The sequence below is a fragment of the Orycteropus afer genome, unplaced genomic scaffold (genome assembly GCF_000298275.1).
Source record: "Orycteropus afer afer isolate SDZICR_OR568_19922 unplaced genomic scaffold, OryAfe1.0 scaffold00057, whole genome shotgun sequence".
Lineage (NCBI taxonomy): Eukaryota > Metazoa > Chordata > Mammalia > Tubulidentata > Orycteropodidae > Orycteropus > Orycteropus afer.
In genome coordinates this window covers 13075296-13102782 of record NW_006921644.1, presented here as the reverse complement: position 1 = coordinate 13102782, position 27487 = coordinate 13075296, and the positions used below count along the sequence as shown (strand labels likewise).

The following is a 27487-nucleotide window of genomic DNA, read 5'->3' as shown; positions in this document are numbered from 1 at the left end:
GCCGCCCCGGGCGACAGGAAGCGGCCGAGCCGGTCCCGCTTCATGGCGGCTGCGCGGGCTAGACCCGACTCTGCCCGCTCGGCGCCCCGCGCACGGCGCGCGTCCCCGCTTCAGCTCGCCTCGGCCCGCTCGCTCGGTGTCCCTCGGCTCCGCTCGGCCTTTACGGCCCCGCCCGGCCCAGCTCAGCCCGCTCAGTACAGTGTCGCTCGGCCCTGCTCGGCGCGCCAGCACGGTGTGTCTCGGCTCTACTCGACCCCGCTCGGCTCGGCTCGACCCCGCTCGTTCGGCTCGGCCCCGCTCGGCTCCGCTCGGCCCTTCTCGGCTCCGCTCGGTCCCACTCGGGTAAGTTCGGCTCGGCTTGGGTACGCTCGGCCACACTCGGGCCAGCACAGATTGGTTGTAGTGGGGAGGGCCGGGGACGGGGCTGGGGGCGGGTCGGGGGCGGACCCGGGGAGGAACTGAGTGAGGAGGGCGGGATATTGTGAGACAGGTGGTACGAGACGAAGAAGGCGAGGCGGGGCGAGGGGGCGGGACAGTGGGCGTGGAGCGGCGAGGGCGGATGTGCGCCGAAGAGCTGGGGGCCCGGGGGCGGAGCTCGCGCGGGCCAGGGTCCAAGACCGAGAACCTGTGTCGCCCTGAAGGCGTCCTGTTGATCCGGCTCAGGTAGCTTCCTGCCCCATCTGCGAAAAGAACAGTGCCTACCACTAACGCTTGGAGAGCACTGGCCTCGGGCCAGAACGCTATGCTGAGCCCTTCTCGCGCGGCGGCTCATTTAAGCCTCGTGACAATGCCACGAGGGAGAGCAAACCCGTTCTTACTCCGGTTTACCGGAGGGAAACGAGGCGCGGCGGGCGGACGCCATGCCCCGAGAGCCAACGCGCAGAGGTGGCAGGTTCTGCTTGGCTCACCAGCACGGTGCCTTTCGGCACTGGAGGAGTTTTCAGAGCATTTAGCCGTGGTGCTTTAAGTAGAATTTCCGCTGGTTGTTTTTTGTTTTTTGGCAATTTGTTTATTCAAGTATACATACAGAAAATACTCAAAGTCATAAGTGCAACTGGCGGGATTGTCGAGTTAAAGAAGCCTTGGACTGGAGCGGCGGCGCGGGCGCTCAGGACAGCTACCTGGGGACGTAGTCATCACTAATCCCTTTCCCAGCATGAAGAGAACTGAGTTGTAAGGGGAAGCCTGCGACCCAGAGACCGCTCTCCGCCGCGGGCACGGCCTCCACCACCGCCGCCTCCGCCCCTTCCGCCCGTCGTAGACCAGCGCCGGTGTCTCCCGGAAGTGCCGGGACCAATGGACGGCCTCTTCCGGCGGTCCGTGGCTCGGGCGCTTCGGTGACGGCGCAGGCAACGTTCCGGGTTCCCGGCCGCCAGCCCCGCCCCTCGGCCACCGCCTCCCCCGCCCGGCGCCATGGCCGCTGCGGCCGGGGACGGCGCGGTGAAGCCGCTGCAGAGCGCTATGAAGCTGGCCAACGGGGCCATCGAGCTGGACAGCGGCAACCGACCTCGGGTGAGGAGAGGCGGGGGCGGAACCGGACGGAGGGCGGCCTAGAGGCGCTGGGATAGATCGGTCGCGGCGGCGGCCGGGAGGGACCCCGACCAGCCGCAAGCCGGGTGGGCGAGGGCGGGGTGGGCCCGGCGGCGGGTCGCGCTCGGCCCTGCCGGGACTCGGGCACCTGGGGGCGCACACGAGTATAGCAGGGAAAGATGGCTGGGCCAGGCTGCGCTCAGGTCTCGCTCTTCTGTGCGACCTTGGACAGCTCACAGCCCTCTTGAGGCCTCAATATTATCCAATGAGGTGGGGCACCAAAGCTGAGGTCTTGTCTGCAGTATCTGTGGACTAACCCCCACAATTTCGTGTGTGTGCATCCTTTTCTTGGCAGTTTGTGGACTTAATCAGATTCCCAAAGGGGACCGAGTCCAGGAAAGGTTAACTGCCAGCCCAGTAGTGCTGCTCTGGCTACTCTATTTCCAGCCACCTTCAGGGCCTGTTTGGAAGGAAATACCCGGGAGGGGGTGGGGGTGGGGTGGTTAACTTGTTCATGAGATTAGGAGCTGACTGCCCGGGAGCAGAGGAGGCTGGCTGTGCGTGCCTAAGAAAAAAGCATCCCAGTTTCTGAATCCTGCTGCTTCTCCCGTGTTTCATCTAGGACATCAGGCTCCATACAGGTCAAAAACCCTGTCCAGAAACCACCCTGGTCTGATCTCTGAGGAGTAGAAGTAGATAGGTGATTTAATAAGTGGGATACAAGAAAAAAAAAAAAAAAAACCCAACATACATCATACTGTGATTCTTAGTGACTGAGCCCTGAACGGAGCAGAGGGCATTCAGCACTGGTGTTCTGACTCCTGAGTGCTCTGGGATTTTTCACCCTGAGCAGCAGGAAAGGAATTTCCCAGGAAGTGACTCGTAAGATTTACAACATCACCGTCTTTTTAACATCCCAGGAAATGCTTTTTTCAAACCTCTAAGTTATTATACAGGAAGAGGGAAGAGAATAGAAAGTGAAAAGTGAGTGCTGCAAAGGCGTCTCTGGCCCTTCTCTGCCAGAGAGAAATGCAGTGAGAGGAGGACTGGTGCCCAGCTAGTCCTGGCACTCTCTGCCTACCACAAACCTTATGGAAAGAAGTGCTTTGGCATTGTTGGCAGGTGCTGACATCTTTTCCTTGAGGTCTTGGCGAGCCAGGATGCTATCTGATTAGGCCGCTGCATGATTATCAGGCAACACTGCCGACTGGATGTCTCTGCCGTCTCAGGAGACACAGGCGCTGCTGTTTCTGTGCCCTGGGCATTGCATTTTCCTGGAAGGGCACCAGGAAGACACAATGAAGTCATTTGCCTTTATGGGCCTGACCCCACCATTTCTCTTCCCTGGACACAGGAAGCATATACAGAGTACCTGAGGAGCATCCACTACATTGCCCAGGTGCTGCTGGAAGAAGCAGAAACAACCAGAGGTATGGCTCTCAGGCTCATGGCTCTTCCCCATGCTGGGTTAGTCGTGGGAGCTTAGCCCTTGGCAGGTCCCGGGCCTGGACATCTCCTGCCAACATAGTCTCTAGCGGAAGGTGGACCAGTGGCACCCAGCAAACACCAGCTGCCATAGCGTGATGCAGGTGCCAGAAGGGATGGGTGCTACGCATGAGAGGATGGAGAGTGAGGGTGGAGTGTGCGGAGAGGGATCACAGAAGCACCCTGAGGCGGTGCACCCACTAAGGGATGGAGTGAGCCTTGCCAAAGTCTGGGGAGAGCGTTCCCAGCTGAGGGACATGCACAGGGGTGGGGCAGGTCCCGGAGGGCTCTGTGGGCCTTGGGGTGCAATTGGAGTCCTTCTGATGGAGGGAAAAGCAGAAGAGCACTTGGAGCAGTGGGCAGGAGGCCAGGTCTACGTGCTGAGAAATGAGGTGGCTCCCTCAGCACATCCTTGTTTTTGAGATGACACGGCCTGCCTCACACAGGGGAGTAGGGTGCAGGGGAAGCCCTCAGTGGGCAGTAAAGAAAGGCCAGGCTCCAAAAGTCCCCTTCCAAAGGAGGAAAAGTAAGTCAATCAGATGGTGGGCTAGTCAAGCCCAGAAGTTGCCTTAAAATCAAGAGGTAAACGCAGGGTAGCTTCCCCATGCCTTGTTTTTACTTCAGCAAGAATCTGATTAGCAATCAGTCTGAAGGAAACTGGTCTTTTTGTCTCCTGCTCCCCCAGAAATTGGGGAAACAGTGCCCCCAGAAACCTCAAAGATGTTGAAGCTGGCCGGGCAATGTTTGGAGCGAGCCCAGACAACTGCTGCCAAACTAGGTGGGTCTCCAGCAGGAGGAGGTTTCCTGAGCATCCCCACGTGTATGTCTCCTTGTGGAATGTGGGGCCACTCTACTGACCCCTGTCTACATGTGGTTTACAGGGAAACCATGTTTGAAGCCAGCCAAGCCTGTGACTGCCACGGTTCCCTCACCAGCCAGCCGACACCGCCGGGTGTATTCAGATGAAGGGGGCAAGCTCTCTCCTTTTCTACCCCCCGAGATCTTTCAGAAGCTTCAGATGGTGGAGTCGCAAAACTCTAAGAAGTAAGATGGGGTGAAGTGGGGCGTAGGCTGAGCCTGGGGATTGGGATTTGGAGACCAGGCAATGTGAGCTGACCATGGTAAATTTAGTCTAAGTAGGTCCCAGAATGTGAATACCTTTGTGCCTGGCAGAAACAAAAGCAAAGCTCCTTCCTCTTTCATAAAAATGAATGACACACAGTCTAGAATAATTAAGCACACAAGGCAACGAGAAACTGAGGGAGGTGATAGCAGAAACAGATGCAAAGTCTCTAAATGTTGGCACAATCAGATACAGATAATAGAACAATTACATTCTCCAGGGAAAAACAAACTATAAATCTGGAACAAGAAAATATAAAATCTGACCCAGGAAATAAAGAACCAAGAAGGACATCTAGAAATGAGACATGTAACTGAAGTTATTTTTTATATCTTACGATAAATAATAATAATGAAAGTATATCTCCCAATAGAAAGCCACTAAAAAGCAAAAAACTGAATGGACAAGTTTTAACGGGACAGATATAGCTGAAGAGAGAATTAGTGAATTGGTAGAAAAGTCAAAGAATGCTTCATAAAAGAGAAAAAGAAAGAAGACATGAAAGTTAGAAGGTCTAGTATAAGTTAACTAGCTCCAGAAGGAGAAGAGAAAGAAAATGAGAGTCGTTATTTTGAAGAGACAATGGCAGACGGTGTTCCAGAACTGATGAAAGACACAGATTCAAGAAGCCCAGTGAATCCCACGGAGCACAGTGGAGGAAGACATGCTTCTCTTGGTCCTGCAGTGGCCAGGCCTTGGCTCTGCAGGAGATTCCCCTGCCCGGCCCCTTATCTGCACATGCTCACTGTGGGGCAGGCCAGGCACAAGACTTCCATCCGAAGAAAGATTTTCCCTCCTCAGTCTCCTTTCCCCTTGGCCTATCCCGGATTCCCCTTGAAGGCAGGGAGACATACATAGAACTGAAAGCTTTCCCGGTCAAGTGGCTGTTGGTCACTGTCACTGAATTCACGTGGTCCTTCCTTTCATGTGATGAAAACTAATCAGCCTGGCCCCAGTGGTGCCTTTAAAGAGTTCCGTTTAGTTGCCAAACATGTATAACTAGTTTTGCATGAAATTCCAGACTTCCAGCTTCTTTTGAAAAGGGGAAGTCCCAGTAGGTAATATCAGGCCCAGTCACCCCCCAGAACTCTTCGCTAGCTCACATTTCCTCCGCTGCCCCTCCCCCCCCACCGTTCACCTCCTGGTCCCAGAACCAAGTGGGGTTGAGAGGGAGGCTCAGCGGGACACCAGCGTACTCCTAGGTTTCCTGGGGCTGAGCAGCAGATGTTACGTTTCCAGGGAGCTGACGCCCCTGGAGGAGGCCTCCCTACAGAACCAGAAGCTGAAGGCTGCCTATGAGGCCCGCGTGGCCCGTCTGGACCCCAGCCAGGCTGTGCAGAAGACGTCCCTGGTGAGTGGGCCAGGAGGGCCTGGGGATGGAGGGGCAGCTGAGGGAGGGGCGCGTGGATTCACATGTCCCTTCCCTCGCTAGACCCTGTCCCTGCAGCGCCAGATGATGGAGAACCTGGTGATCGCCAAAGCTCGGGAAGAGACAGCACCCTTTCTGTCTGTCCTTGGTGTCCTGCCGAAACATCTAAAGTGCAGCCTTGGAGAGGAGTGTGGGCTGCAGTAAGGGTGTGGCTTGTCGATGAGCAGAGCTTCAGAGAGGAGGTGTTCTCCCAGGGCTTCTATCCCCACCCCACTCTTGTCTGCTCATGCCCTCCTGGCCTCTGCACAGGCTTTCCCCTTCCTGGGAAGCCTTCCTGGGCACCCAAGAGGGCATACTTCCCCCTCCCAGCCACTGAGCCCCTGTGTCCAGTGCACCCTCCTTGACCTCAAGGGTACTCGGTGCACATGTGTACAGTGGATGAGGGTAAGGGGCTATCGGCCAGTGACAGCTCCTTGACTCTTGTCCAGCTCCAGAGGAAGATGGAAGAGCGCCGGCTGCGACTACAGGAGGCTGCCAACAGGTGTGTCCCCCACTCCCCATCTCCCAACAGGGGTGTCCCCCATTCATCACTGTTTCACAACAAGTCTGTCCTACCCCTCCCATCTCCCAGCAGGTGCATCCCTTGCCCCCATCTCCCAGCAGATGTGGCCCCCACTTCTCACCATCTTCCAGCAGATGCATCCCTCACCCCTCCCATGTCCCAGCAGGTGTCCCTCCCATCCCCCCATCTCCCCATGGGCGTGGCCCCCACCACATTTTCTCAGGGCAGTCACAGGGTGAGTACTGGCCGCGTTGGCCCAACCCTTGCCTTTCTTGCCCCAGGAGGTTCTGCAGCCAGGTCGCCTTGAGCCAGGAGGAACGGGAGCAGAGGGCCCTCTATGCTGCTATCCTTGAGTACGAGCAGGACCATGTGAGTCCCGCACAGCTTGGAGAGGGCAGGGTACACCCAGGAGTCCCGCAGACCTGCCGTAGTTGAGACCCACCAGGAGGCTTGAGGCTTGCCCGCACCCCAAGAAATGTGTCCACAGTGAGGTGGGGCATCCTTCCATGGGCGCTGTGCACTGCCCAGCCCTTTGTCCTGCAGGACTGGCCAAAGCTCTGGAGGGCCAAGCTCAAGAGGAGCCCCGGGGACCTGTCGCTGGTGACCAGCCTGGTCTCTCACCTCCTCAGGTACCAGGGCCCCAGGCACTCCCCTGATATGGCTGCAAAGCCCCCACCCACTGCTTTTAGGGGACTGGGGAGAGCGAGTAGTGGAAGTCCCAGGCCGCACGCCTGTCCGCACAGGACAGAGGGAGTGGGGCAGCTGAGTGCGCAACATTTACCAACAGGAAGTAAGACAGGACTTCTCACCACAGCTTCCTAGTGTGGCAGCTGCGCAGAGGGGTGGTGTCTCCGATGCGGGCTGGGGCTCAGGCCAGGGACCCCACAGGGCTGGGACAGCAAGCTGGCTCTCCCGCCCTCCGCCCTGCGCTGCCTGGGACCTACAGCAGCTTGCCAGCCTGTGCCTCCCCCGCAGCCTTCCCGACCACCCCATCTCACAGCTCCTGCGGAAGCTCCAGAGTACCGTCTATGGCACGCTGTACCCCGTAGTGAGCAGGGCTGCGCTCGGTGCCGCACCCACCCCCAGCTGCTGCTCGGCCCCCTCGGACTTTGACCGGCCAGTGGCCCCTGGGAGCCGGCGGCTCCGTGCCTCCCGGAGCCTCCACTGTGTGCTGTGCCCCCCGGAGCCCACTCCGCGGCCACAGGACTGGCCCCCCGAAAGAGGGACAGATGGCAGCCCTGGGGGGCCTCCCTCACCCCTGGCAGATACTACGTCCTGTCTGCGGGACAAGGATAATTCCTTCGAGGACCTAGAACAGTTCTTGGCTACGTCAGAGCGGTGGGGCCTAGGCCCTGGGGGGCAGGCCGAGCAGCAGAATCCCGGAGCTAAGAGGGAGCCGTTACTGGAGCAGCTGAAGGCCACCGTGAAGGACATCCACGACGCCATTGGTGCGGGGAATACGGGGAGCAGGACCGGGGCCGGGGCTGGTGCCTGGACTTCCTGGGTCTCGCTCACCAGCCAGGAAGCAAGTGGGGTGCTCATCCTGGGCCCTGGGATGAAGGGCTCTCTGCCCTGACCTGTGGAGCCCCCAATGCATGCCCCACGGCGCAGCATGTTCCTTGGGCCCTTGGGAATATATGGGGTAGAGCTGGACTCAGTGGTCGACCCCTAAAGGTCAGACTCAGTAGCAGGCGATCCAGGGATGAAGGGCTCCACAGTTTTGAGAGGCCCTCAGTCAGGCATTGTCAGAATGCCCACGCTCCAAGGGGTTGGGTAGGACCCCCACTGAGTAGCTTCACAGCCCTTGCTGCAGTCCCAGGGGCAGACCTTTCTGTACAGCCAGCCCGCCCTCCCCATCTCCAGGCCACAGGGGTGCAGGAAGACCAAGGGGCAGAGGGTGCTGAGGACCAGGCTGAGCCCCTTCCCCATGGGGCCAGCCAGAGGGGACAGACCCAGGCCTGGGAGGAGGGCATTTCCACGCTGCTGATGTTGAACCTCCAGAGAGGTGGCGGTGTGTCTAGGGCCGCAGGCAGCTCGGGTGAGGTGCCGGGGACCACTGGGACATTGGTGCCCAGCCCCGCCATCCCCAAAGCCACATCTGCCTGGCTCTGCTCTGCAGACAGGCTACTCTCACTGACCCTTCTGGCCTTCGAGGGCCTGAACACGACCGCCAACAAGGACCGCTGCCTGGCATGTATGGAGGAAGCCTTCTTCACCCCGCTGTGGGCCCCGCTGCTGGCCCTGTACAGGTGGGCCCTGCCAGCAGCCCTACACTGGTCTCTCCCAGCCCACAGTCTCCTTCATCACAGGGCATCCTTGCCGGGGACTGCAGCGTCTCCTGTGTTTGCAGTGGCACCCCCTCCCACCATGATGGGTCCATTTGTTAGGGTCGCACCAGCTGCTTCCTCAGCTGCCCTGGCAACTGTGCCCTCCATCCCAGGGCTGGAGCCGCAGGCTGGGGCCCGGGGGCTGAGCTGGCCCTCTGTGTGCCCCAGGAACGTGCACCGAGCCCGCGAGGCAGCCCTGAGCAAGAGCATGGAGATCTATAGGAACGCGGCCCCCACAGCCCTTGGCATCCCTGCCAAGCTCGTCCCCCAGAACACTGAGAGCCAGGCAGCAGGTGCCTTCCCCTACCGTGCTGCAGTCCAGGAGCTCGGCCTGCTTGTCCTGGAGAGCTGCCCCCAGAAGAAGCTGGAGTGTATCGGTAAGGGCAGGTGCTTCCCAAGGTGACCTGGGCCTCAGCTCTCTAAGCTGCGACCCTCCTCCTCTTGTCAAACGTGTGTGGTGGGGACTACCCACCGGAATGAGAAGGGTAACAGTGGTACCCATGTGGGGATCTCCCGTCACACCCCCACCCAGTGGTCCGAGCAGCCCATCTGGCCCTCCCTGCTGGGTCCTCCTTGCACCCCTGCCCCAGCCTCCTGCCCCAGTTCTCCCCCACAGCCCGTGTCTGTGCCTGCAGTGCGAGCCCTGCGGGTCATCTGTGCGTGTGCGGAGGACTGCTGCCGGGCCCAGGAGGCCAGGCCCCTGCCGGGCATTGCCGCCATGTGAGTGAAGGGGGTGAGGACCCTGCTTCTCCTGACAGCTTCACAGAGCTCCCTTCCCCCCACCCTGTCCCCAGAGTCCAAGCTCAGATAGGGCAGTGGCAGGGACTCTAGCAGGACTGGTGCTGCTCCTCTGGGCAGGGTTGGGTCAGTGCCTCTCAGCCCACTGCCCCAGGCAAATCTGGCAAAGTTCAGGGTCTCTTTTCTCAGAACTTTGTCAGACCCTCAGGTGGGCACAGCAGTGGGAGCGGGTAACAAAGACCCCTTGCACCACCAACCCCCCAGGTCTGCTGCCTGGGGCTCTTTATCTCCCACACTCTTCCCAGAGGCTATGACATGGTGCCACAGGCCAGGGTCTGGCGTCCCGGCAGGGGTCACTTCACTTACCCGGCAACGGTCCAGCTGCACTCCCCAGCTGAGTGGCCCTGGCCCCCAGCCTCCTGCCCAGACCGGTGTGTGAGGCGGCAGCCCTCCTCTCCTCCCCCTGCCAGGCGGGTACCTTCTAACAGCCTCAGCTCCACCCCTGGGATAGCAGCCTGTCTTCACAGGGCTGCTGTGAGGGTCACAGGGGTTGCAGACAAGGGGCATTAGGGAGGGGTGTCACTGGGAGCTCCTGCAGCTGCGGCTGTGTCTGGCAGTGGCGCCGATGACCTGCTGCCCATCCTGTCCTTTGTGGTGCTGAGGAGTGGCCTCCCCCAGCTGGTATCCGAGTGTGCAGCACTGGAGGAATTCATCCATGAGGGGTAGGAGCCCAGGGTGGGACATTGGGGGCGGGATGCCGGAGTGCCGTGCAGGACAGCCTTGCCCGCCTGCTCCCCGAGACCTAAACCAGGCACTGACCTCGTCCTGCCACACCTCTCCCTCAGTGCTCTCTGCACAGCATCAAGGGGAGTGGGCTCCTGGGGAGGAGGGGAGCGTTGTCCCGGTAAGGACTCTGGGGGTTCACTTCAGTCGTGCCCCTTGCGACTGTGGGGCACATACCTTGCCCCGGGAGCCACAGCAGTGTCGGTGGACAGAGAGCAGTGCTGGGATGGCCTCGAGGGCTGCTCCATGAGCGCATACCCCGATTGGCCCCTTGCAGGTACCTGATTGGAGAGGAGGGCTACTGCCTGACCTCACTGCAGAGTGCCTTGAGCTACGTGGAGCTGCTGCCCCAGGGAGCCCTGGGCAAGTAGCTGGCCGAACTCCAGGCCCCGCCACTCTGTGCTTGTGCCACCCTTCCTGGGAGCCTCCACGCTGCAGGGGGCAGGGGGCAGGTGATTGTGGTGGGCTCTCCAGTCCCTCCCTTTCCCTGGCCCGACACCTGCCCCAGGCTCCACTCATGGAGTGATGGGGCCCAGGAGCTCCCCCACACCAGGCCCTTGTCCCTCATGCCCTGGCTCTGAGAAATTAATGGAGGACCCTGGAGCCACCTGGGGTCCACCTGCACCACTACGAATACCAGGCCAGGCCTGGGCTGGACCTGACATGCCCCTGGGGTGGCACACACTGCTGGCTATCAGGGCAGAAAAGGGGCTCTCCCATCTTCTCTGTGACAGTCACCACTCCCCTGAGCCAGTTTCCTGTTGGAACCAAGAACCAGAGCCTTTGTAGCAGCTCAGAAGCTGGGCCTTGAGGCCCCTGAGACTGACCTGTTTATTGGGTGCTGACTCTACTCCCCTGAGGCAGGGTTTCCATTCCTGTCCTGGGGCTTGACGCTCACACCCACCCTGGCCAGGACAGCCAGGCCTAGGCTCACCCACAAGTACCACACGCATACCCCACCTGGGTCTGCATGAGCCAGTGTCCGAGTGAGCCCAAGTGTCCTCTCTGATGTGCTCCCTGTGTGCTGGGCAGGGGGCACTGACCTGGCCAAGAATAAAGAGGTCACTAGCTGTTGTCACCCTGCCTAGCTCTTTCCATCCCACCCAGTACCCTTGGCAGGCCAGGCAGGCACAGCCATCCTAATGCTAACCACTTCACAGGCAGAAAGGCAGCCTGGGCTGGGGAGTCTTGTGCCTGCCTGGCCTCCCTTACCCTCCACACTGAAGAGGTTCCTGGGAAAAGTGATCTGGGGGCCTGAGACACACCTCCCCCTCCCCCTGCCACCCCTGGCAGTGAGTTGAGTAAGGATGGGGTGAGGTTATAGGTCTCCGGTGGGCAGGACTGAGGGGCCCAGAGCACTGTCCTGGACGGGCTTTCAGGAGTCATCGTCCTGCAGATGGGAAACAGGCCCAGAGGGCATCCACTTGGGATGGGGAACCAAGAGCGCAGCTCCAGCCTGTCTGCGTCAGCTGGGCACCCTTCAGTCTTGAGAGTGGTGGCACGTGGTCATCTGGAGAGGAGAAAGCAGCGCCTTTGGAGCACTGACATATTGAGGGCAGCATCTGGGGGCAGGACGTGGCAGGGCACTGAGGGAGGGTCCCACACCAGACCCTGGGTGGTGGGGGCAGTGTGCTGGTCCCCTTGGGGAGAGGGGCTGACAGAGGATACCAGGAGTCGGCGGTTGTTGGACGCTCTGGAGTAGCTCTGTTGCCAATTCTCCAAGTAGTAACTCACTTAGGACTTACAAGAACCCTGGTGGGTGGCAGGAGGCAGAAAGTCTGGCCTTGTAAGTGGTGCAGTTGGTGACACGGCTCATGACCCCGCACAGACGCCCACGTCCGTGGGGCAATTGGCCATGAGCAGGGGCCTCGGGTGGGTCGAGCCAGGCACCCTTCTGGCAGAACTCTTCTCAGTATCCCAGCTGCCCAGCGAGGTCCAGGAACGACAGGCTGGCACTGCCCTCCCTGCTGTGCACTCTTCATAACCTTCCGACCTCGTAACTACGGGATGCATGTATGATCCCTGCACGGCTCCACTGGCAGCCAGTAGGCCCTTGGACCAATCACCGTTTGGCGCGTTGAGGCTCTCACACTCGTAGCAGGCCCCGCCCTACGTCCTGCCCCAGCCAATCATTGTTCGGCGTGCCGTGCGCTGCGACGCGGGTTCAGGTAGCGGAACTGGTGCATCGCGCAGGTGCCGAGAGGCGGAGCTGCTGCGCTCCTCCCGACGTCAGCGGGCTCCGCCTCGCGGCGCGGGAACTCCCGCGGCCCGGCTGCTCCACACACACGCCCGACTCGAGCCCCGCCCCCAACGTCACGGTTACTGGGCGGGCCCGAGCCCTGGCGGAAGTGCCCCGCTGGGGGCACGGCGAGGCTGAGCGGCGGCCGCTCGCGGATCACTGGGGACCGACAGGTAGCACCTCTGCCCGCGGGGCCTCAGCGTGGCCGAGTAAGCCACGTTCACTCTGTGCTCGGCAGGGGTCTGCTCGGCACGGAGGGCCAGGACTTCTTGACTGGGGGGCGCTGCCCAGCAGAGGGGAGCGCTCAGCTTGCGGGGGCAAGGTCTGCAGCCTTGGGGGTTGTGGGTACCCGGAGCGCTCAGCCGGCAGGGCGCCGGTGCGGGTGGTTCTTACCTAGAAGGGGACCCCCTCCGTTCATCCCGGGAGGTCCCGGGTCGGGGTTTCCAAGCTGGAGGAAACACACTGAGTACACACGAGCGTAGGGGGCTGAAAAGGGCTTACAGCCGACGGAGCGCGGTCGCCGGCCCCTGACGCCTCCCCGCCCCCCACCCCAGGATGGGCAGCACTTCGCTGTCGGAGGACTATCGCCTGTGCCTGGAGCGCGAGCTGCGGCGCGGGCGCGCGGGCGTATGCGGAGATCCCTCGCTGCGTGCCGTGCTCTGGCAGATCCTGGTGGAGGACTTCGACCTGCACGGGGCGCTGCAGGACGACGCGCTGGCGCTGCTCACCGACGGCCTGTGGGGCCGCGCCGACCTGGCGCCCGCGCTGCGCGGACTGGCGCGCGCCTTCGAGCTGCTGGAGCTCGCTGCCGTGCACCTGTACCTGCTGCCCTGGAGGAAGGAGTTCACCACCATCAAGGTAGGGCATCCGGCGATGGATGTAAGCTCAAGCGGGCTTCGGAGGACTCAGAGTGCCCAGGGACTGTGGGGGCGCGTTAAAGCAGCGCCCCGCCTAGACGCTGTGGGCATTCCCAGGACTGGGAGCATGGGCTGGGCGGAGAGCAACCTTAAAACGTGCATGTGTTCTCCCCAATGTGGTCTCACGGCCCTGGTTGTCATACACATCCTCGGACAGGCACGGGGAGGAACTTGGGGTCACCCTAATCCCAATCGGAAACGGTCTGACCCCATTTTCCGAGGGGAAGACTGAGCTGAGGGGAGAACATGTGGTGGGGAGCAGTCTCTATGAGACGGACAGGAGCTGCAGGGCCCCTTGCCTGTGGGTGTAGCTTCCCGGGACGGCAGAAGCGGGCAGGGCTGGTCTGCACTCTGAGCAAATTCCGAGGGGAAGGAAGGTGACGTCACCGCGCTACCCGTGCACGTGGGCGAGGTTCGCCTCCACCAGTTGCCATGGCAACGGCACCCTCTCTCTGGAGGTGAAAGCTGAAGCAGGGACACCTGCTGGCCCTAAGTTCTGAGATTTCATTCATTCAGACGAGCATAATGGACCTCGAGCAGCACCAGCCCCTCCTAAGCAATGGGGTTGTGGAGCCAAGCAGATCGGTATGCCCTTGAGGGCTCACTGCCTGGGAGGCAGACAGGTGGGAGGGGCTTTGGTGCTGGGCAGATCCTGACAGCTCCTGGTCCTTCTGTATGGCTTTAGGCAAATTACTCATCCTCTGAACATGTATCCTTCTCTGAGATGGCCTGGACCTGTGGGCAGGGGGGCTGCTGGTAACCAGCCCCTCCTTTGCAGACCTTCTCTGGGGGCTACGTGCACGTGCTGAAGGGTGCACTCTCTGAGGACCTCCTCACCAGAAGCTTCCAGAAGATGGGCTACGCACGCAGGGACAACCACCGGCTCACAGTGACAGCGCCGCCTCCTGCGTGCCAGCTGGTGCAGGTGGCCTTGGGCTGCTTTGCGCTGCGCCTGGAGTGTGAGATCATGGACGAAGTGCTGACCCAGCTGGGCACCAGCCTGCTACCAGCCGAGGCATTGCTGGCGGCAAGGCGGGCCAGTGGGGACGTGGCCTCCTGTGTGGCCTGGCTGCAGCAGCGACTGGCCCAAGCCGAGGACCCTCCACCACCTCTGCCCCCCCGCAGCTCACCGGCAGCACTCAGGTGTGCGTTGGACTTGTACCGGGACCTGGGGGAGGAGGAGGGTTCGGAAGAGGAAGCCAGCCTATATGGGGGCTCCTTGCCAGGCACTGTCTCACCACCTCCAGAGCCTGCCTTTGAGGAGCCACTCTGGGAGCAGAGTGCACAGGTGTGGGGTGTGGGGGGCCCAGCCTGGGAAGCCCCTGCAGACAGCCCACCCTACAGCACCTTCGAGGAGGAGCCAGAGCCAGCTCCCTTCTCCTTCCTCTCGCTGCGCCAAGAGCTGGGCCAACCTTCAGATTTGGCCGGCCCAGAGGGCTTCCCAGAGCACAGCTGCCTGCAGCCTGGTGCTCCAGCATTTGGTGAGCCCCTGAGGCACACATGGCTGGCTCGCTCTCGAGTGGATGCCCTGGCTGGTGCCCCAAGGGCCGGGTCATAGCCCAGCAGTAGTGATCACGGAGCTCTGGGAGCTGCTGGACCTACCTGGTGCTTTTCTGGGTGCTGCACACGCCCACGCCCACCCCACATTGCATTCCAGGCAGAACAGGTGCCCCACAGCAGTCTGGGGCAGTAGCAGGCCCTAGTGGGCCAGCAAGCAGCTTATTCTCGGCACCCAGACCTGTGCATGCTGGGCAGAGACCATCTGTTCCCTCCTCTCTCGCCCCTGTCCCCCCTGCTTTGCATGGCATTTCCACGTCCCTGTCTCTAGAATTCCGTTTCTCTGTAGCTCGAGGTTCTGGGTGCTGCCTTCCTCCAGGTATCCATGTTGGATAGTGGTCTCTTGGCTCTGAAGCTGGAGGGCCTCACCACCTACCTCATCCTGGTACCCACACAGAGAAGGGTGGACATGAGGCTGCGGGAGGGAGGAAGTGAAGTGCACCCCGGCCCCTGGACTGGCCCCCAGGACCTCCCTGAGAGGCTGTGCAGTGGTACAGCAGCATGCAGGCTACAGCCCTTTGGGGCAGTGAACTGGCTTCAGGGAGTAGGGCAGGTGCCTGTCCTCATGGGCCCTGACCTGCATCCCCTCCCCACCCAGCGCTCCATCATCTCTTCCTCCCAGTACTCAGGATGACCCACAGCTATCACGTGAATGTGAACCTCAAGTACATTAAATGAGTGACACTGCACCTGGTATGAATACTTTATCTCTGAGCCTCTTGGGAACAAGGGCTCGATGTCTTTGCAAAACCTGGCATTTTATCCTGTTACGCCCCAGACCCTGCCCAGTGTCTTCCTACCCCAGGGGTCCCAGGGTCTCTTCCTGCCCCAGGAGGTAGTGTGACCACGGCCACAGGAACAGTCTCCAAAGCTTGGTCCCAGGCCTCCCATGAGCCCAAGCCTCTGATGTGTGTACACTGGCACTACCACCAGGGGCATGGCTGCCCGAGGCCACCACCACAGCACAGCAGGCAGCTGCAGGCTATCCAGCTGGGTGCCACCACTGCAAACCCCAGGGCCTTCCCCAAGGCTGAGGGTGCCCTCTGTCCATTTAGACCATCACACTCGGAGATGCTGCTGGTTTCTGACGCATCAAGGCCTGGTGCGCTTGCTCGGACCCTCGGCAGCAGGGGCGGCCCGCTTGTTGCGATGGTGGGGGAAGGTGGGCATGAGTTCTGGCTCGCAGGCTGTGGGGAAAGGCCTGCTCAGAGCCTGGGGATGCTGTATCCCCCTGACCGCAGAGCGTCTGTCTGCCCAGGGGCCCCATACCTCACCTGGACCAAACATGAACTGGGGGCTGCCTGACTGCACTTTGGGAGCATGGATTACTTGTGTAGTTAATTGGTGTTGTCATAACACCACCAGCCCCCTTCCCCATAAAGAGGGCCACAGGCTGGGGGCTGTGCTGGGCAAAAGGGCACTCACGCAGGGGCTTTTCCTTGAAGTAGGAGCTCTCCAGGCAGTCCCCAGCAGTCGCCCTGGGGAGGCAGGTATCAGTGTGGGGCTCATTTTCCTCACACCCTTGCCCACCTCCGAACCGTCTGGCTCTTAGCCCCAGGGAGAGCAGGGCCGAGACCAAATTCCCCAGCAGTGAAAGGTGACAAGCCCACAGGGCTGGGTGCGGGGTGTGGGAGTGGTGGGGAGACGTGTTGGCGTTGAGGATTTGGTGTGAGGGACCACAAGGGCCCGGCCGAGGGAGCTGCCCAGCCTGTGCCTCGTGGCACCCCAGCTGGCCAGGGTCCGCACCTTTTCTTGGGGTCATACATGAAGAGGAAGTTGAGCAGGCGCAGCCCGGCCTCCGACAGCCAGGGGAACTTGTGCTTGAGGTTGTTGTAAGGCTGCTTCCTCAGGCTGTACTGGCCGGCCAGTGGCAGCTTTGAGAAGCCCTGCGGGGAGGCGGGGGCTGATGGCAGGCCAGGTGGCAGGTGACCCAGGTGGGGGGGGAGGGGTGGCGGGCCGGCCCTGGCACCCACCGGCCAGATGTTCTCGCTGGGTGTCCCCAGCAACTGCACAATGAGGTCTATCTGGTGGATCTCCGACGAGCCCGGGAGAAGCGGCTTGTGAGCCAGCAGCTCAGCCAGGATGCAGCCCACAGCCCTGAGCGAGGGGGACAGGGCCTCACTCCTGCAGACGCACCCCAGAGCCCTGCCCACGCACTGACCTGCCTGCCATTCCATCCCAGTCCTGGGGCCAGAGGGCACCCTTCCCTTAGGCTGTGACCTAGTGGGACCTCGGCACCAGAGACCCTGGGTAAATACTTCTACTTCCTGCCAACCTGGGAAGTTGGCGTCGAGCACAGACCCCGGCACCTGTGCCCCCGCCTCGAGGGCCCACTTCTCACCACATGTCAATACTGGTGGTCTGCGTGGGGGTTCCCAGGAGCAGCTCCGGGGCTCGGTACCTGCAGGACAGAAGGCCCCCTCGGGTCTGGCCCACCACCCCCAGCCCAGGCCTGCGAGGGCACAGTAGCCCTTTCCTGAGTTGTCAGCCCATCTGCACGTGGGAGCTGAAGGAATGCCTGTGGCCCTGATCCAAGAGCCCCTAAAACCGTAACTGAGCACTATCTACAGAGAGCCGCTGGTCTCCTGAGATGGCTCACTGCGGGGGCCAATCTGGACAGGACAGATTTGGGGGTGTGGACGGCTCAGTTGGTCCTGGGGCAGGGGGAAGCTGTCTTGCGCCCAGAGCGCCCTGAAGCTTGAAGACCCTCAGGGACCTCCTTGGAAACATCAGCCAGACAGCCCCAAGCTGCCTCCCACCAAGCACTCCCAGTAGGAACTCACCACAGGGTGACCACCTTGGGGGTCATTGGCTTCACAGGGACACCATAGGCACGGGCCAGCCCAAAGTCCGCTATGACAGAGGTGGAGAGAGTCAGAGATGACATCCAAGGCCAGAACCAGCACCAGGCTCCCTGAGTTGTGTGTGGCCATCTACGCAGCCTCACAGGAACACGGCACGTATGGCACCCACCTGTCTTCACACAGCCCTTGTCTGTCATGAGCAGGTTGGAGACCTTCAGGTCCCTGTGGGCAAGAAAGAGTGAGTGCCTGCCGAGGACGGGGCTCCCACAGTGGCAGCAGTCACACCCCCTACATACACGGGGAATCCTTGAAGGGGAGGGGTGTGTAAGGCCACTTTACCAAGGAGACTCCTGGACCTAAGACCTAAAGGCCCCCTCCGCCTCCCCTCTGTCCCCTCAGCCATCTGGCATGTGTCACAAGGCCACTAGGAGGAACCCTTTATTGTGGGACTTCTTAGAGCCAGGGCTGTACGTGGTGGGCATCATGACCCTCCTTGGGGAGACTGGTCTGCAGGGCTCTTCGAATTGATGTGGTCCTGGATCCCTTCCTCACGGGGCAGTTAGATAACCTCCCACTGCATCATGGCCACGTGACCCCTCTGGTGACAGCCCAGGTCTTTCCTCTACCCACACAAGTGTCCCAGCAAGCCCCCAGCCCTCCTGTCAGACCCACCTGTGGATGACAAAGTTCCTGTGCAGGTACTGGAGGCCCCTGAGTACCTGCAGAGTAATGCACTTGACCTGTGGGGACAGGGGTCACCAGTCAGGGCCCCAGGCTGACAGCATCAGCGTCCCCATGACAGCGTCAGGAACTGCCATTTCAGTGTCTGGTCCTAGAGTAGACAGGACTCCCAGAGGCCCTGGCTTGTGAGTAGTGAGGCGGAGTGCCCCTGACCAACGCACCCTCCCCAGGTCAATGCCACTTCACTAGGCTCAGAGAGACACTGAGGGCAGCGGAAGGCACGTCCCCAGCTGCCACGCTGATGCAAATTCACTGTCAGTAGGAGCTGTGCAGCCCCCTTCTTACCCCCCAGCCCCCATCACACACCTGAGCCTCTGAGAAGGGCGTCGGCATGTTCTCCAGGAGGCTGGCCAGGTCCTGCTCACAGTAACCCATCACGAGGAAGATGCTGGAAGAGCGGTTACATGCCACCTGCCACCCACCCTGCCCCAAACGGGCAAAGGGCCTTCTAGGCTGCAGGGAGGGGGAGAAGGGGGCAGGGGGCGTCTTGTCTTGGGCACAGGGAGAGCAGGAGGCTAGGTCAGGGTGGGTTCAATGGGGGCCCTGACCCAGAGCAGAGTGAGGACCAGGCCGCGCACCTCTCCAGGTGGTTTCCCACAACCACCTCCTTCAGCTCCACGATGTTGGGGTGGCGGAGGCGCAGGAGCAGCGTGATCTCCCGCAGGCTGCTGATGGGGATCCCTGCACCACAGGGCCTCGGTGAGCAGGAAGGACCTCCACCCACACAAGTGTCCCCAAGCCCCCAGCCCTCCTGTCAGGCCTCTGAGAGGCAGCCACTGTCCCTACTGCACAGAGAAATGAGCAAGCCCAACAAAGCACCTTCAAACCTTTCTTCCTCATCAGATCAGTACTTGCTGCCCTAACCCACCTGGGATCAGGGGCCCCACCTCACGACAGCATGCAGGAGGGGAGCACAGGGCATGGGCACACAGGTGTGCTGTACCAGGTTGTGGGGGATGGCCACCTCACTGGGCCTCACTGGGCTATGCTTCACCTCACGGCACCGCACCTCACCTCACCACCCCTCACCTCACCTCACCACCCCTCACCTCACCTAACCACACCTCACCTCACCTCACCACCCCTCGCCTAACCTCACCTCACCACCCCTCACCTCACCACCCCTCGCCTCACCTCACCACCCCTCGCCTCACCTCACCACCCCTCACCTCACGTCACCACCCCTCCCCTCACCACCCCTCCCCTTACCTCATGTCACCACCCCTCCCCTCACCACCCCTTGCCTTGCCACCCATCACCTCACCTCACCACCCCTTGCCTCACCTCACCTCACCACACCTCGCCTCACCTCACCTCACCTCACCACACCTCACCTCACCGCCCCTCATCTGACCTCAGCGTGCTTTGCTTCACTGCGCATTCCATCACCTCACCTCAGTGTGCGCACAGTTGGTGGGCAGGCTGCGCCATGGAATCCCTCCCAGATGCCTTGCCCCCTAACCTCTATACAGAGGCTCTTGCATGGTGCAGACACACTTTTTCCCTTAGTTCCTGAGGGCTTAGTCCTGCAGAAGCCTCTGTGACTTAACATCTCAACCCCTACTGTGAGGTCCTCCTGGTCAAGTCCTGGTCCCCACTGCCTCCACGCACCATCTTTCTCCTTGTCCATCCGCACCTTCTTCAGAGCAACCACCTCATCTGTCTGGGTGTCCCGAGCCCGATCTGGAAAAGAAACACATCCACAGGAGCCAATCCCGTTCCCATCACAAGCTCCCTCAAGCCGCATGCAGTTCCCACACAAGCCAGAGCTCTGCCAATGCCGCTTTAGGGTCCACTTCCGTCTTTGGAAAACCCTGATGCCCAGCAACACCTATGCCTCACTGGGTGACAACAAGCCCACCCCGTGGCCACAAGCTCCCTTGGGCAGTTCCTGATTTGAGCCGGGCCCTGTGCCCAGTGTTGCTTTGTGCAGGGGAACCTAGCTCCCAGCTACTGAAAGGCATATCGTGACAAGCCTTGAGAGGTCCTTCTTGTAGTTAGGATGCAGACCATTACTCTGCATTTTCCTGTACTACATTCTCACAGCAAACACTGTCTAGAAAAAAGAACCCCCGTTGCAGGCAAAGATGGCTCCCCAAAGCCTTGTGCTAGACAAAGTGCACCTATGTCATGGCTTCTCTGGGAAGTCTTGTGCTTTGTGCTGTGACAGCCACCTGCACTCCATGGCCCCCACGCACATGAGCAGCTGGCACATTTTTCAGACTTGCTCTGAAGTGTGTAATAACCACACCAGGAATTAAGTTCACTCACACTCGTGTTTGCCTCTTCATGAAGTGAGGGCAAAGACACCCTCCAGCCCGACCACAGCTGTTGCTGCTGCTGCAACACAGCTCCCGCCCAGATACATCTGACCCAGGAGCCAACCCTGGCCCTAAGCCACTCACACACGATGCCGTAAGTGCCTTCCCCAATGCGGTTCAGCTTCTCAAACTCTTTCACGCTCCGGCATCGTCCCAACTGAAAGAGAGAGACGTGCTACCAGGAGGTCTCGTGCAGCGACGGAACTGTGTGGGGCACTTCACGTGCCATTTGCACCAAGGTGCTTGGTCGTGATTTTGATAGAACCCCTCCTTTTCCTCCCCATGCTCTAGAGCTCGCTGTCCCATACAGTGGACATTGGCCAGGTGTGGCTGTTTAAAGTGAAGCCCCAGTTCCTCGGTTGCACTACCCACATTCAAGTGCTCAAAGACTACACGTGTGGCTCATGGTATAGCTGTACTGGACGAGGCCGAAAATGAAACACTCCCATCACATCAAGCCTGCAGGCAGCTCTGTTTCACTTCTGCAGATAACGAGGTCTAAGGCCTTCATGAGGTATTTACCAAACACAGTGCAGACACTCCTGTGGCAAAGCCTGTGAACTGTCCCCCACATCCATATGTTACCACGGACACGTGACACGTGGTCATGGAGCTGGTGGCCCTATTTCCCAGCCTTCCTTGCAGCTAGAGGTGACCATGTGACAAAATTCTGGTCAATGGGATTGGAGCAGAACAATACCTGTGACTTCCAGATCCAGGGAAACTGGATGCCCATGATTCTCTCCAGCCTGAGGCAGGATGGGGTTTGGATGAGATGCAGGTGGGGCAGTAAAAGAGGAGTGCCCACCCCACCTTGTGGAAAACAGCTTCCTGTCTCTGGAATGTTAGGGAAGAGAGGACTAGAGCCCTGTTCTACCTGAGCCACTCTATTTTGGGGTCTCTGTCCTAAGAAAGAGGCTGTACCCTCGCATACTTTCATCATGTGGTGCACTCCTAGGGGAACAGGCCACATGAGCACCTATCCTTGGCTCTGAGAAGTATATGGAGCAAGGCCTGAATTGTAAAAACCCCATCAATGTCCTGCCTCCTTTTCTTATGGCCCCTGCCCTCAGGCCAGGTCACTTCCCAACACCAGTGGACTGGGTCCACAATCTCACCTTGACCTCCCTCTCCCAACCTGAATTCCTCTCCTGACATTCTCTCTCTCTGAGCAAGCTGAACACTGTGGTTCCTGCTCACATCCTATATTGCTCTGCTCCTGCCGCTCCCTGCATCTGGGACACCATCCCTCTCAACCCTAGATATCCAAATCCTACCCACACCTCTTGGCCCAACAGAAATGCCACCCTCTACAAGTTTTTCTTGTAGAAAAACCAGTCACTCCTTATAAGGAAGCCTGGGCAATCTTCTTCCGTAGTGATACTGCCTCGGAAACCTAAGGAGGGGGTCTCTTGAGTCGGATGTGACTTAACCGCCCTGAGTTTGGTTTGGTTTTGACAAGTTCTTCTCAGATTCCCAGCTGGAAGAAATTCCTTCCTCTACAATCCCTCACACAACTGTCTCAAGGCACCCACCACTGCACTCCACAAGGGCCCTGTCTGCGTGCATTTAGTTCCCTCTGAGAGGATAGGCTCTCTAGTGGCACGGTGGTTAAGGCATTTGGCCGCTAACCAGAAGGTCTGCGGTTCAAACCCCGCAGCCCACTTCACAGGAGAAAGACGAGGCAGTCTGGTCCTGTGAGGGTGTCTGCCATTAGAAACCCTATGGGGCAGTTCTAGTCTGTCCTACAGGATTGCTGGGACTTGGAATTCATCCATGGCAGTGGGTTTAGTTTGGAAAGCAGGGTCCCCACCGCTCACTGCTCTGATTCAAAGAGCACCCACTGCCTCGCAATGATGTGCAGTGACCAACCCACGGCCAAAGGCGGCTCCAGTCGTCCATTCAGCCACAATCGGCTAACCAACGTTATTGGACAGTGAGTGATGCAGCCACTCTGATGATCAACACGTTCGGTAAACACAACCCAAAGCCAGAGTCTAAACTTCTGTCCTGCTGCAAGCTGTTGTGGCAACGTGCCTGAGCTTCACCTGCCTCATCTACCAAGAGGAGAGTATCGGTGCTTGCAGCAACGGGTGACAGACAGGCCACAATGACGAAAACCACGCCAAGCGGAAGGACAGACGAAGCTGCCCAGTCACAGAGGGCCCTGCTGGGTCCCCTCCCACGTCCAGCGGGAGACTCCGCCCCTTCCGCTCTTTCTACCGTAATTCCCCACAGAGGCCGTCCGCGGCTCAAGCCCACGGAACTGCCGAGGCGCACACCAAGCCGGCAGCGCAGCCAGTTCCTGCGACCACTGCGGGGAACTCTGGGATCAACAGGCCCCGTGCCAGAAATCGCGACACCGACGCGATTCTGCCCAGCCCCGCCTCCGGCGTCGAGGGCGAGCTGCCCGAGAGGCTCCCCGTCGCACCCTGTGTTCCGCGGGCACCGTGAAGAAGCCTTCCTTACGGATGCACTTCAAACGGATCTGCTCAGACTCCGGCTCTGGCTCCGCCATGCTCAGCGCCGGCTCAGCTCCCGTGTGCGCACGCACGGACAGAGCCCCTCGGCACAGGCGCACAAGCTTCTTCCGGGGCAGCCTTTCCTTAGCGACCCGGGTTCTCCGACCGGCCTGAGGACCTCAGCTGCTACACAGTCTGATGTAGCTGCAGACACTCAGGGCCTGTGTTTTACCTTTAAGGACCGGCTTCTGACCCAGTTGGCTCACTGAGTAAAAGCGGTCGGAGGAAGGGTTCGGGCAACTTAGGCGGGACCCCGGAGGCTGGTGGGGAAGGGTCTGGTCCGACCCCCAGAGCCGCGGGAGTCTTTGAAGGGCTCCGAGCTGTCCTTTAAAGGCCGTCCTTGGAGCACGGGACTGGAACCAGGGAGGTCTTGGTGACCTGAGCGGGGCGCGTGTACGAGAGGTGTAGAAGAACGCCACGTGGGGACAGGGAGTCACCTAACGCCTGTGTGTGAGCTGGGCCTCGCGACATTGCCCTCGGGGACCTTCCTTTCTAGCGGGCAGTTCCCGCGGTAGGCGGGCGCTGAAGCGAGTGGGACACGTTGCAGCGGCTGCAGCTCTAAGTGAGGGCCGGGGAAGGCTTGGCTGTGTTGTAGGCACCAGGGAGAGAATGTGCCAGTCCCGGGGAATGCAGGGCCGCCGGAGGACGGTCCCCAGGGCCCTGGGACAGATCGAGGCAGGCCTCCCAGTCCGCTGTAGGCACTTTGCCTTTTGCTCTGCGGGCGGTGGGAGCCTTTGAACAGAGGAGGGGCCCTCTTCTGGCTCGTGATTGGACAACCCTGCTCCACCTGACCCTGACCCAAGGGACAGGGGACCACCATCTGGCAGAGGCTGCTGGTTGCTTCAGGCCTGAGCCTCATGTCTGGAGACAGAAAGGGCAGACCCGCCTGGCTTGGGTGCTGAGACCATCTCAGTCAAACGGGAATGGGGCGATAGTAGGCTGCTGCCGAAACTTAGGCAACGCAGAGGAGGCCAGCAGAAGTGGCTGGGTTGTCTGCTAAATTGAGAGGCTGCGGGAAGAGCGACTGGAGTGGCCCCATACGGCGGCCCTGACCACCTGAGGTCCCTAAGCGGTGGAAGGCGCGCAGTTCCTGTGCAGGGTGGGCCGGTTCAGGAGAGGGGCCCTGGAGCGCAGGCATATGCAAAGCAGCTTTCAGTCACAGACCAGCATTTTAACAAATTATGCTCCTTGTGCCAAACCATTCCCAGGAACCATTTAAAACTCAGTTACGCTAAGTCTTCATAGCTTCTTGCTATGCTTTCCTGATGATGAAAATTTGTCACAGTCATTCCTTACATTATAGAAGTGTGTTTGCATGTACCTGTGTGTACCTATGGACACGTGTACATGTGTATTATGTACTACGTATGTGTGTATGCGTGTGTAGTTGTACTTATGTATCGAAAACTGCCCAGGTCCTGCCCATAGGAGACGCCTCCAGCCCCTTCCCTGGTTCCTCTGAGTTGCATCCATAACTCTGGTGAACATTGCCACCCTGGGGCTGCACTGTCACCTGGTTCCATTAGCCCATCGTGCATCAGCAGTCTCGGACATGCTGGGTAAAGCCTGCCTACCTGTCTCTAAACGGTGAAGCTAAGTACACATTCACAGAGTAGACACGTGAGATGAGTGATACCTGGAGGCAGCTTGAGTGTGACCCAAAGGTTGCTGGTGGCGGATGGATCAGCCAAATAGAATGTCTCACAGCACTGGGCTCGGCTCCCCTCAGGGCCATCCCCAGTGGAGCTCTCGTCCACCAGCCAGAAAGACCAAAGTCATCAGCTCGGTTCCCTTCTCCCAGACGGTGCAGACACAGCACTTCCAGAGTACTCAGTGACATGGCTGCCCCACCTCCAACACATGGCATACCCACACTCTTTGTGTGGGTCCTTTAATAGTCAGGCCACAGTCAAGGTCAGAGCCCTTGGGCCTCTTTAAGGTGACTACACTTGTTCTCAAACATCACACCTTAAAGTCTGGGGACAACTCATTCACTGTAACGTCCTGTGTTTATAACTGTACTCCAAAGGTACAGGAAGGACGTCACCTGTTGACCATGGGTCAGAGCTTGAGCTGACACATACTCATCCCTCTGCACGGCCAAAGGCTCAGGGACCGACTGACTGATTCACTATGACCACGGGGCACTGTCAGGCAGGAGTCACTCAACTGCCCACACAAGGCTCTGAGCAGGTGAGGCTGAGATGGTCCCTAGGGTGGAAGCTGGTTCACTACGCAGCACCTGCAGCTCCTGCCATTGTCACTGAGATAAAGCCGAGGCCAACCCTCTTGCACTGCATTGTGAGTAACAACAGGACTCCATGGTACACGTTTATTCCCTGTTCTGTGAACTGTATGCGTCCACTGTGCTGGGGTTCCTATGCCGGGCCAGGGGGCCCCACCCGGCATGTTCTTTGATGGTCATTTGATCTTGGATTTCCGTGGAGCAGCAAGTGAGGAGGGTGTCGGAGGTGCGTGTGATAACGATTCGTGGGATGGTGATTGTCTTGCTTGACTTTGCAGATTCAGGTTTCTCTAGGAGGGAGAACAACAGGATCAGTATGTGAGCAGAAAACCTGTACTGCGGACAGCTGCTGGTTTAGGGCAAAGCACAGGAACTAGCTGCACGGATAGCAGGAAAAGCATCAGGCAAGGCTGGAAGCAGTCAAGGCACGTGAGGCACCAGGGTCGAGAGTGACATCCTCTTTCAAGAAAGAAGGTGGGAGAAACACGTTCCCTGCCCACTGTGAGCAGCCGGCTGGCTTCAGAGGAGACACAGGAAGAGCAGGGGACATGGGTAAAGGCAGTGTGGGTCAGAGGTCAGCGTTCAGATGTGCAACTCACAAAGATTCCAATTCTGCCAAGAGCTCTGTACAAAAACCTTATCGGCGAGAGTGCTCTAGATCTGCCATCCTGATACTGGCTGTCACGTTTTGTTCATCATTTTGGAGTTACAGGGAATGGACAGGACGTGTGGAGCATGGTGAACGTCACGAAGAACAAAATCAGATGAGCTTCACGCTCCGTGCTCCTCTAGGGGCAGGCACTGGGAAGAGCATGGTGCCCTCCCATCCAGGCTGTCGGAGCATGGTCAGCCTCTCCACACGTGTACACAAAAGTAGAGTCACGTGGGATACTCACAGTCACGCTTTTTACAAAAACAGCCGTACTGCTCATGTCCCCACTCAGTACGCATGAGCCTGGTTATATGGCTGGATGGACAGTCAGCTTTTGTCTATAGCCTGTATGTGCAGACCCTGGTTTGAGCTGCAGGCCTGGACTACCTTGCCTGGTCCACACATAGAATATGAAGCAGGCCCTTACAGACCCACATCTGACAAAGAAACAGACCTGAGAAGTCACAGCCCCATCCACAGTCACTTGTGTGAACCCCTGCATTGTGGCCCGTGGCTAGCACTGGGTGTCATCCTTCTATTTTTAAATTTATAATCATTTGCAAAACACTGCTTTTCATCGTATTTGGCATTTCAATTAAATTGAGGAGCTCATTATTTTCACATTGACTTATGATGGATTTTATGTGTGAAGATGATAAGTTGTATAATTATTAATGATGTAAGTGTTACATGCAGCATGCATTTCCCTGCATATGCCCTGAGGATCACACAATGCAAACTTCTTATTCTGAAATAATTAAAGATCCACAAAAGATTACAAAAATAGTACCACGTGATCCTGTGTCCCCTTCACCTGATATTCCCTGTGGTAACACCTTACATGACTATGGAACATCATAACCAAAAAACCAACATTAGTGCAGTGTGTGCATGGAGTTTTGTGCTATGGTATTACCAGGAGCCACAACTGCATCAGGATACAGAGCTACTGCATCACCACAAACAGCTCCCCTCTGCTGCCCCTGTAGACTTACAACCCTTTTCCCCACCACCATCCCTGCCCCTGGAGACTCACCCCTCCTCCCCACCACCATCCCTGCCCCTGGAGACTCACCCCTCCTCCCCACCACCGTCCCTGCAATGTGCGCTCTATCTCAATATAATTTTCTCATTTGGAGGAGGTTATATAAATGGAATCATACAACATGAAACCTTTTGAGGTTGGCTTTTCACTCAACAGGAGGATTTGTAATAGCTGGTGGAACAAATGCCACTTAGGCTTTTCTTGTTTTTGAAATTTTCTTGCAATTAAGCATATTCTGCCTTTAAAATAACTTCCTATGAAACATATAAAAGTAGAATAGTATAACCCATGTCCTGGCTTCCATCAATATTTTGTCACTTGGTTTTGCCTAGTTTCTTTTTTCTTTTTTTCAGTATTTTTAAAGCAATTCTCATATTGTATAATTTCATGTATAAGTAGCACATCATGGATCTGTCAGATAAGGATTTTTTTTTTAGAAGACCATGATAGCGTCGTCACACCTGAGCACATGGACAGCAATTATGCTCATCTGATGGTCTCAAGCCCAGCTGAGCACAGGTCCGCCC

The 27487-nt window shown here is 58.8% G+C and overlaps 3 protein-coding genes across 3 annotated transcripts; 2 read left to right on the top strand and 1 right to left on the bottom strand.

Moving 5' to 3' along the window:
• The first annotated feature begins 1413 nt into the window (after window positions 1-1413).
• Window positions 1414-10288, top strand: VPS9D1 (VPS9 domain containing 1). The gene is made up of 15 exons (XM_007939240.1): window positions 1414-1512; window positions 2885-2960; window positions 3701-3793; window positions 3897-4059; window positions 5378-5489; window positions 5571-5633; window positions 5996-6048; window positions 6351-6438; window positions 6613-6698; window positions 7045-7517; window positions 8189-8318; window positions 8565-8773; window positions 9032-9116; window positions 9752-9856; window positions 10195-10288. Exons 1-15 carry the CDS (start codon window positions 1414-1416, stop codon window positions 10286-10288), a joined length of 1929 nt encoding a protein of 642 aa, XP_007937431.1.
• Window positions 10289-12711: 2423 nt separating this feature from the next.
• Window positions 12712-14631, top strand: SPATA2L (spermatogenesis associated 2 like). The gene is made up of 2 exons (XM_007939239.1): window positions 12712-13014; window positions 13852-14631. The coding sequence occupies exons 1-2, from the start codon at window positions 12712-12714 to the stop codon at window positions 14629-14631; spliced, it is 1083 nt and encodes a 360-aa protein (XP_007937430.1).
• Window positions 14632-15722: 1091 nt separating this feature from the next.
• CDK10 (cyclin dependent kinase 10) lies at window positions 15723-23014 on the bottom strand. Its single transcript, XM_007939176.2, has 13 exons — window positions 22928-23014; window positions 20581-20653; window positions 19787-19858; window positions 18754-18856; window positions 18482-18563; window positions 18107-18174; window positions 17604-17656; window positions 17414-17483; window positions 16972-17031; window positions 16604-16727; window positions 16377-16516; window positions 16056-16108; window positions 15723-15817 (listed from the first exon to the last, which is right to left on the bottom strand). Exons 1-13 carry the CDS (start codon window positions 23012-23014, stop codon window positions 15723-15725), a joined length of 1080 nt encoding a protein of 359 aa, XP_007937367.1.
• Window positions 23015-27487: the final 4473 nt, after the last annotated feature.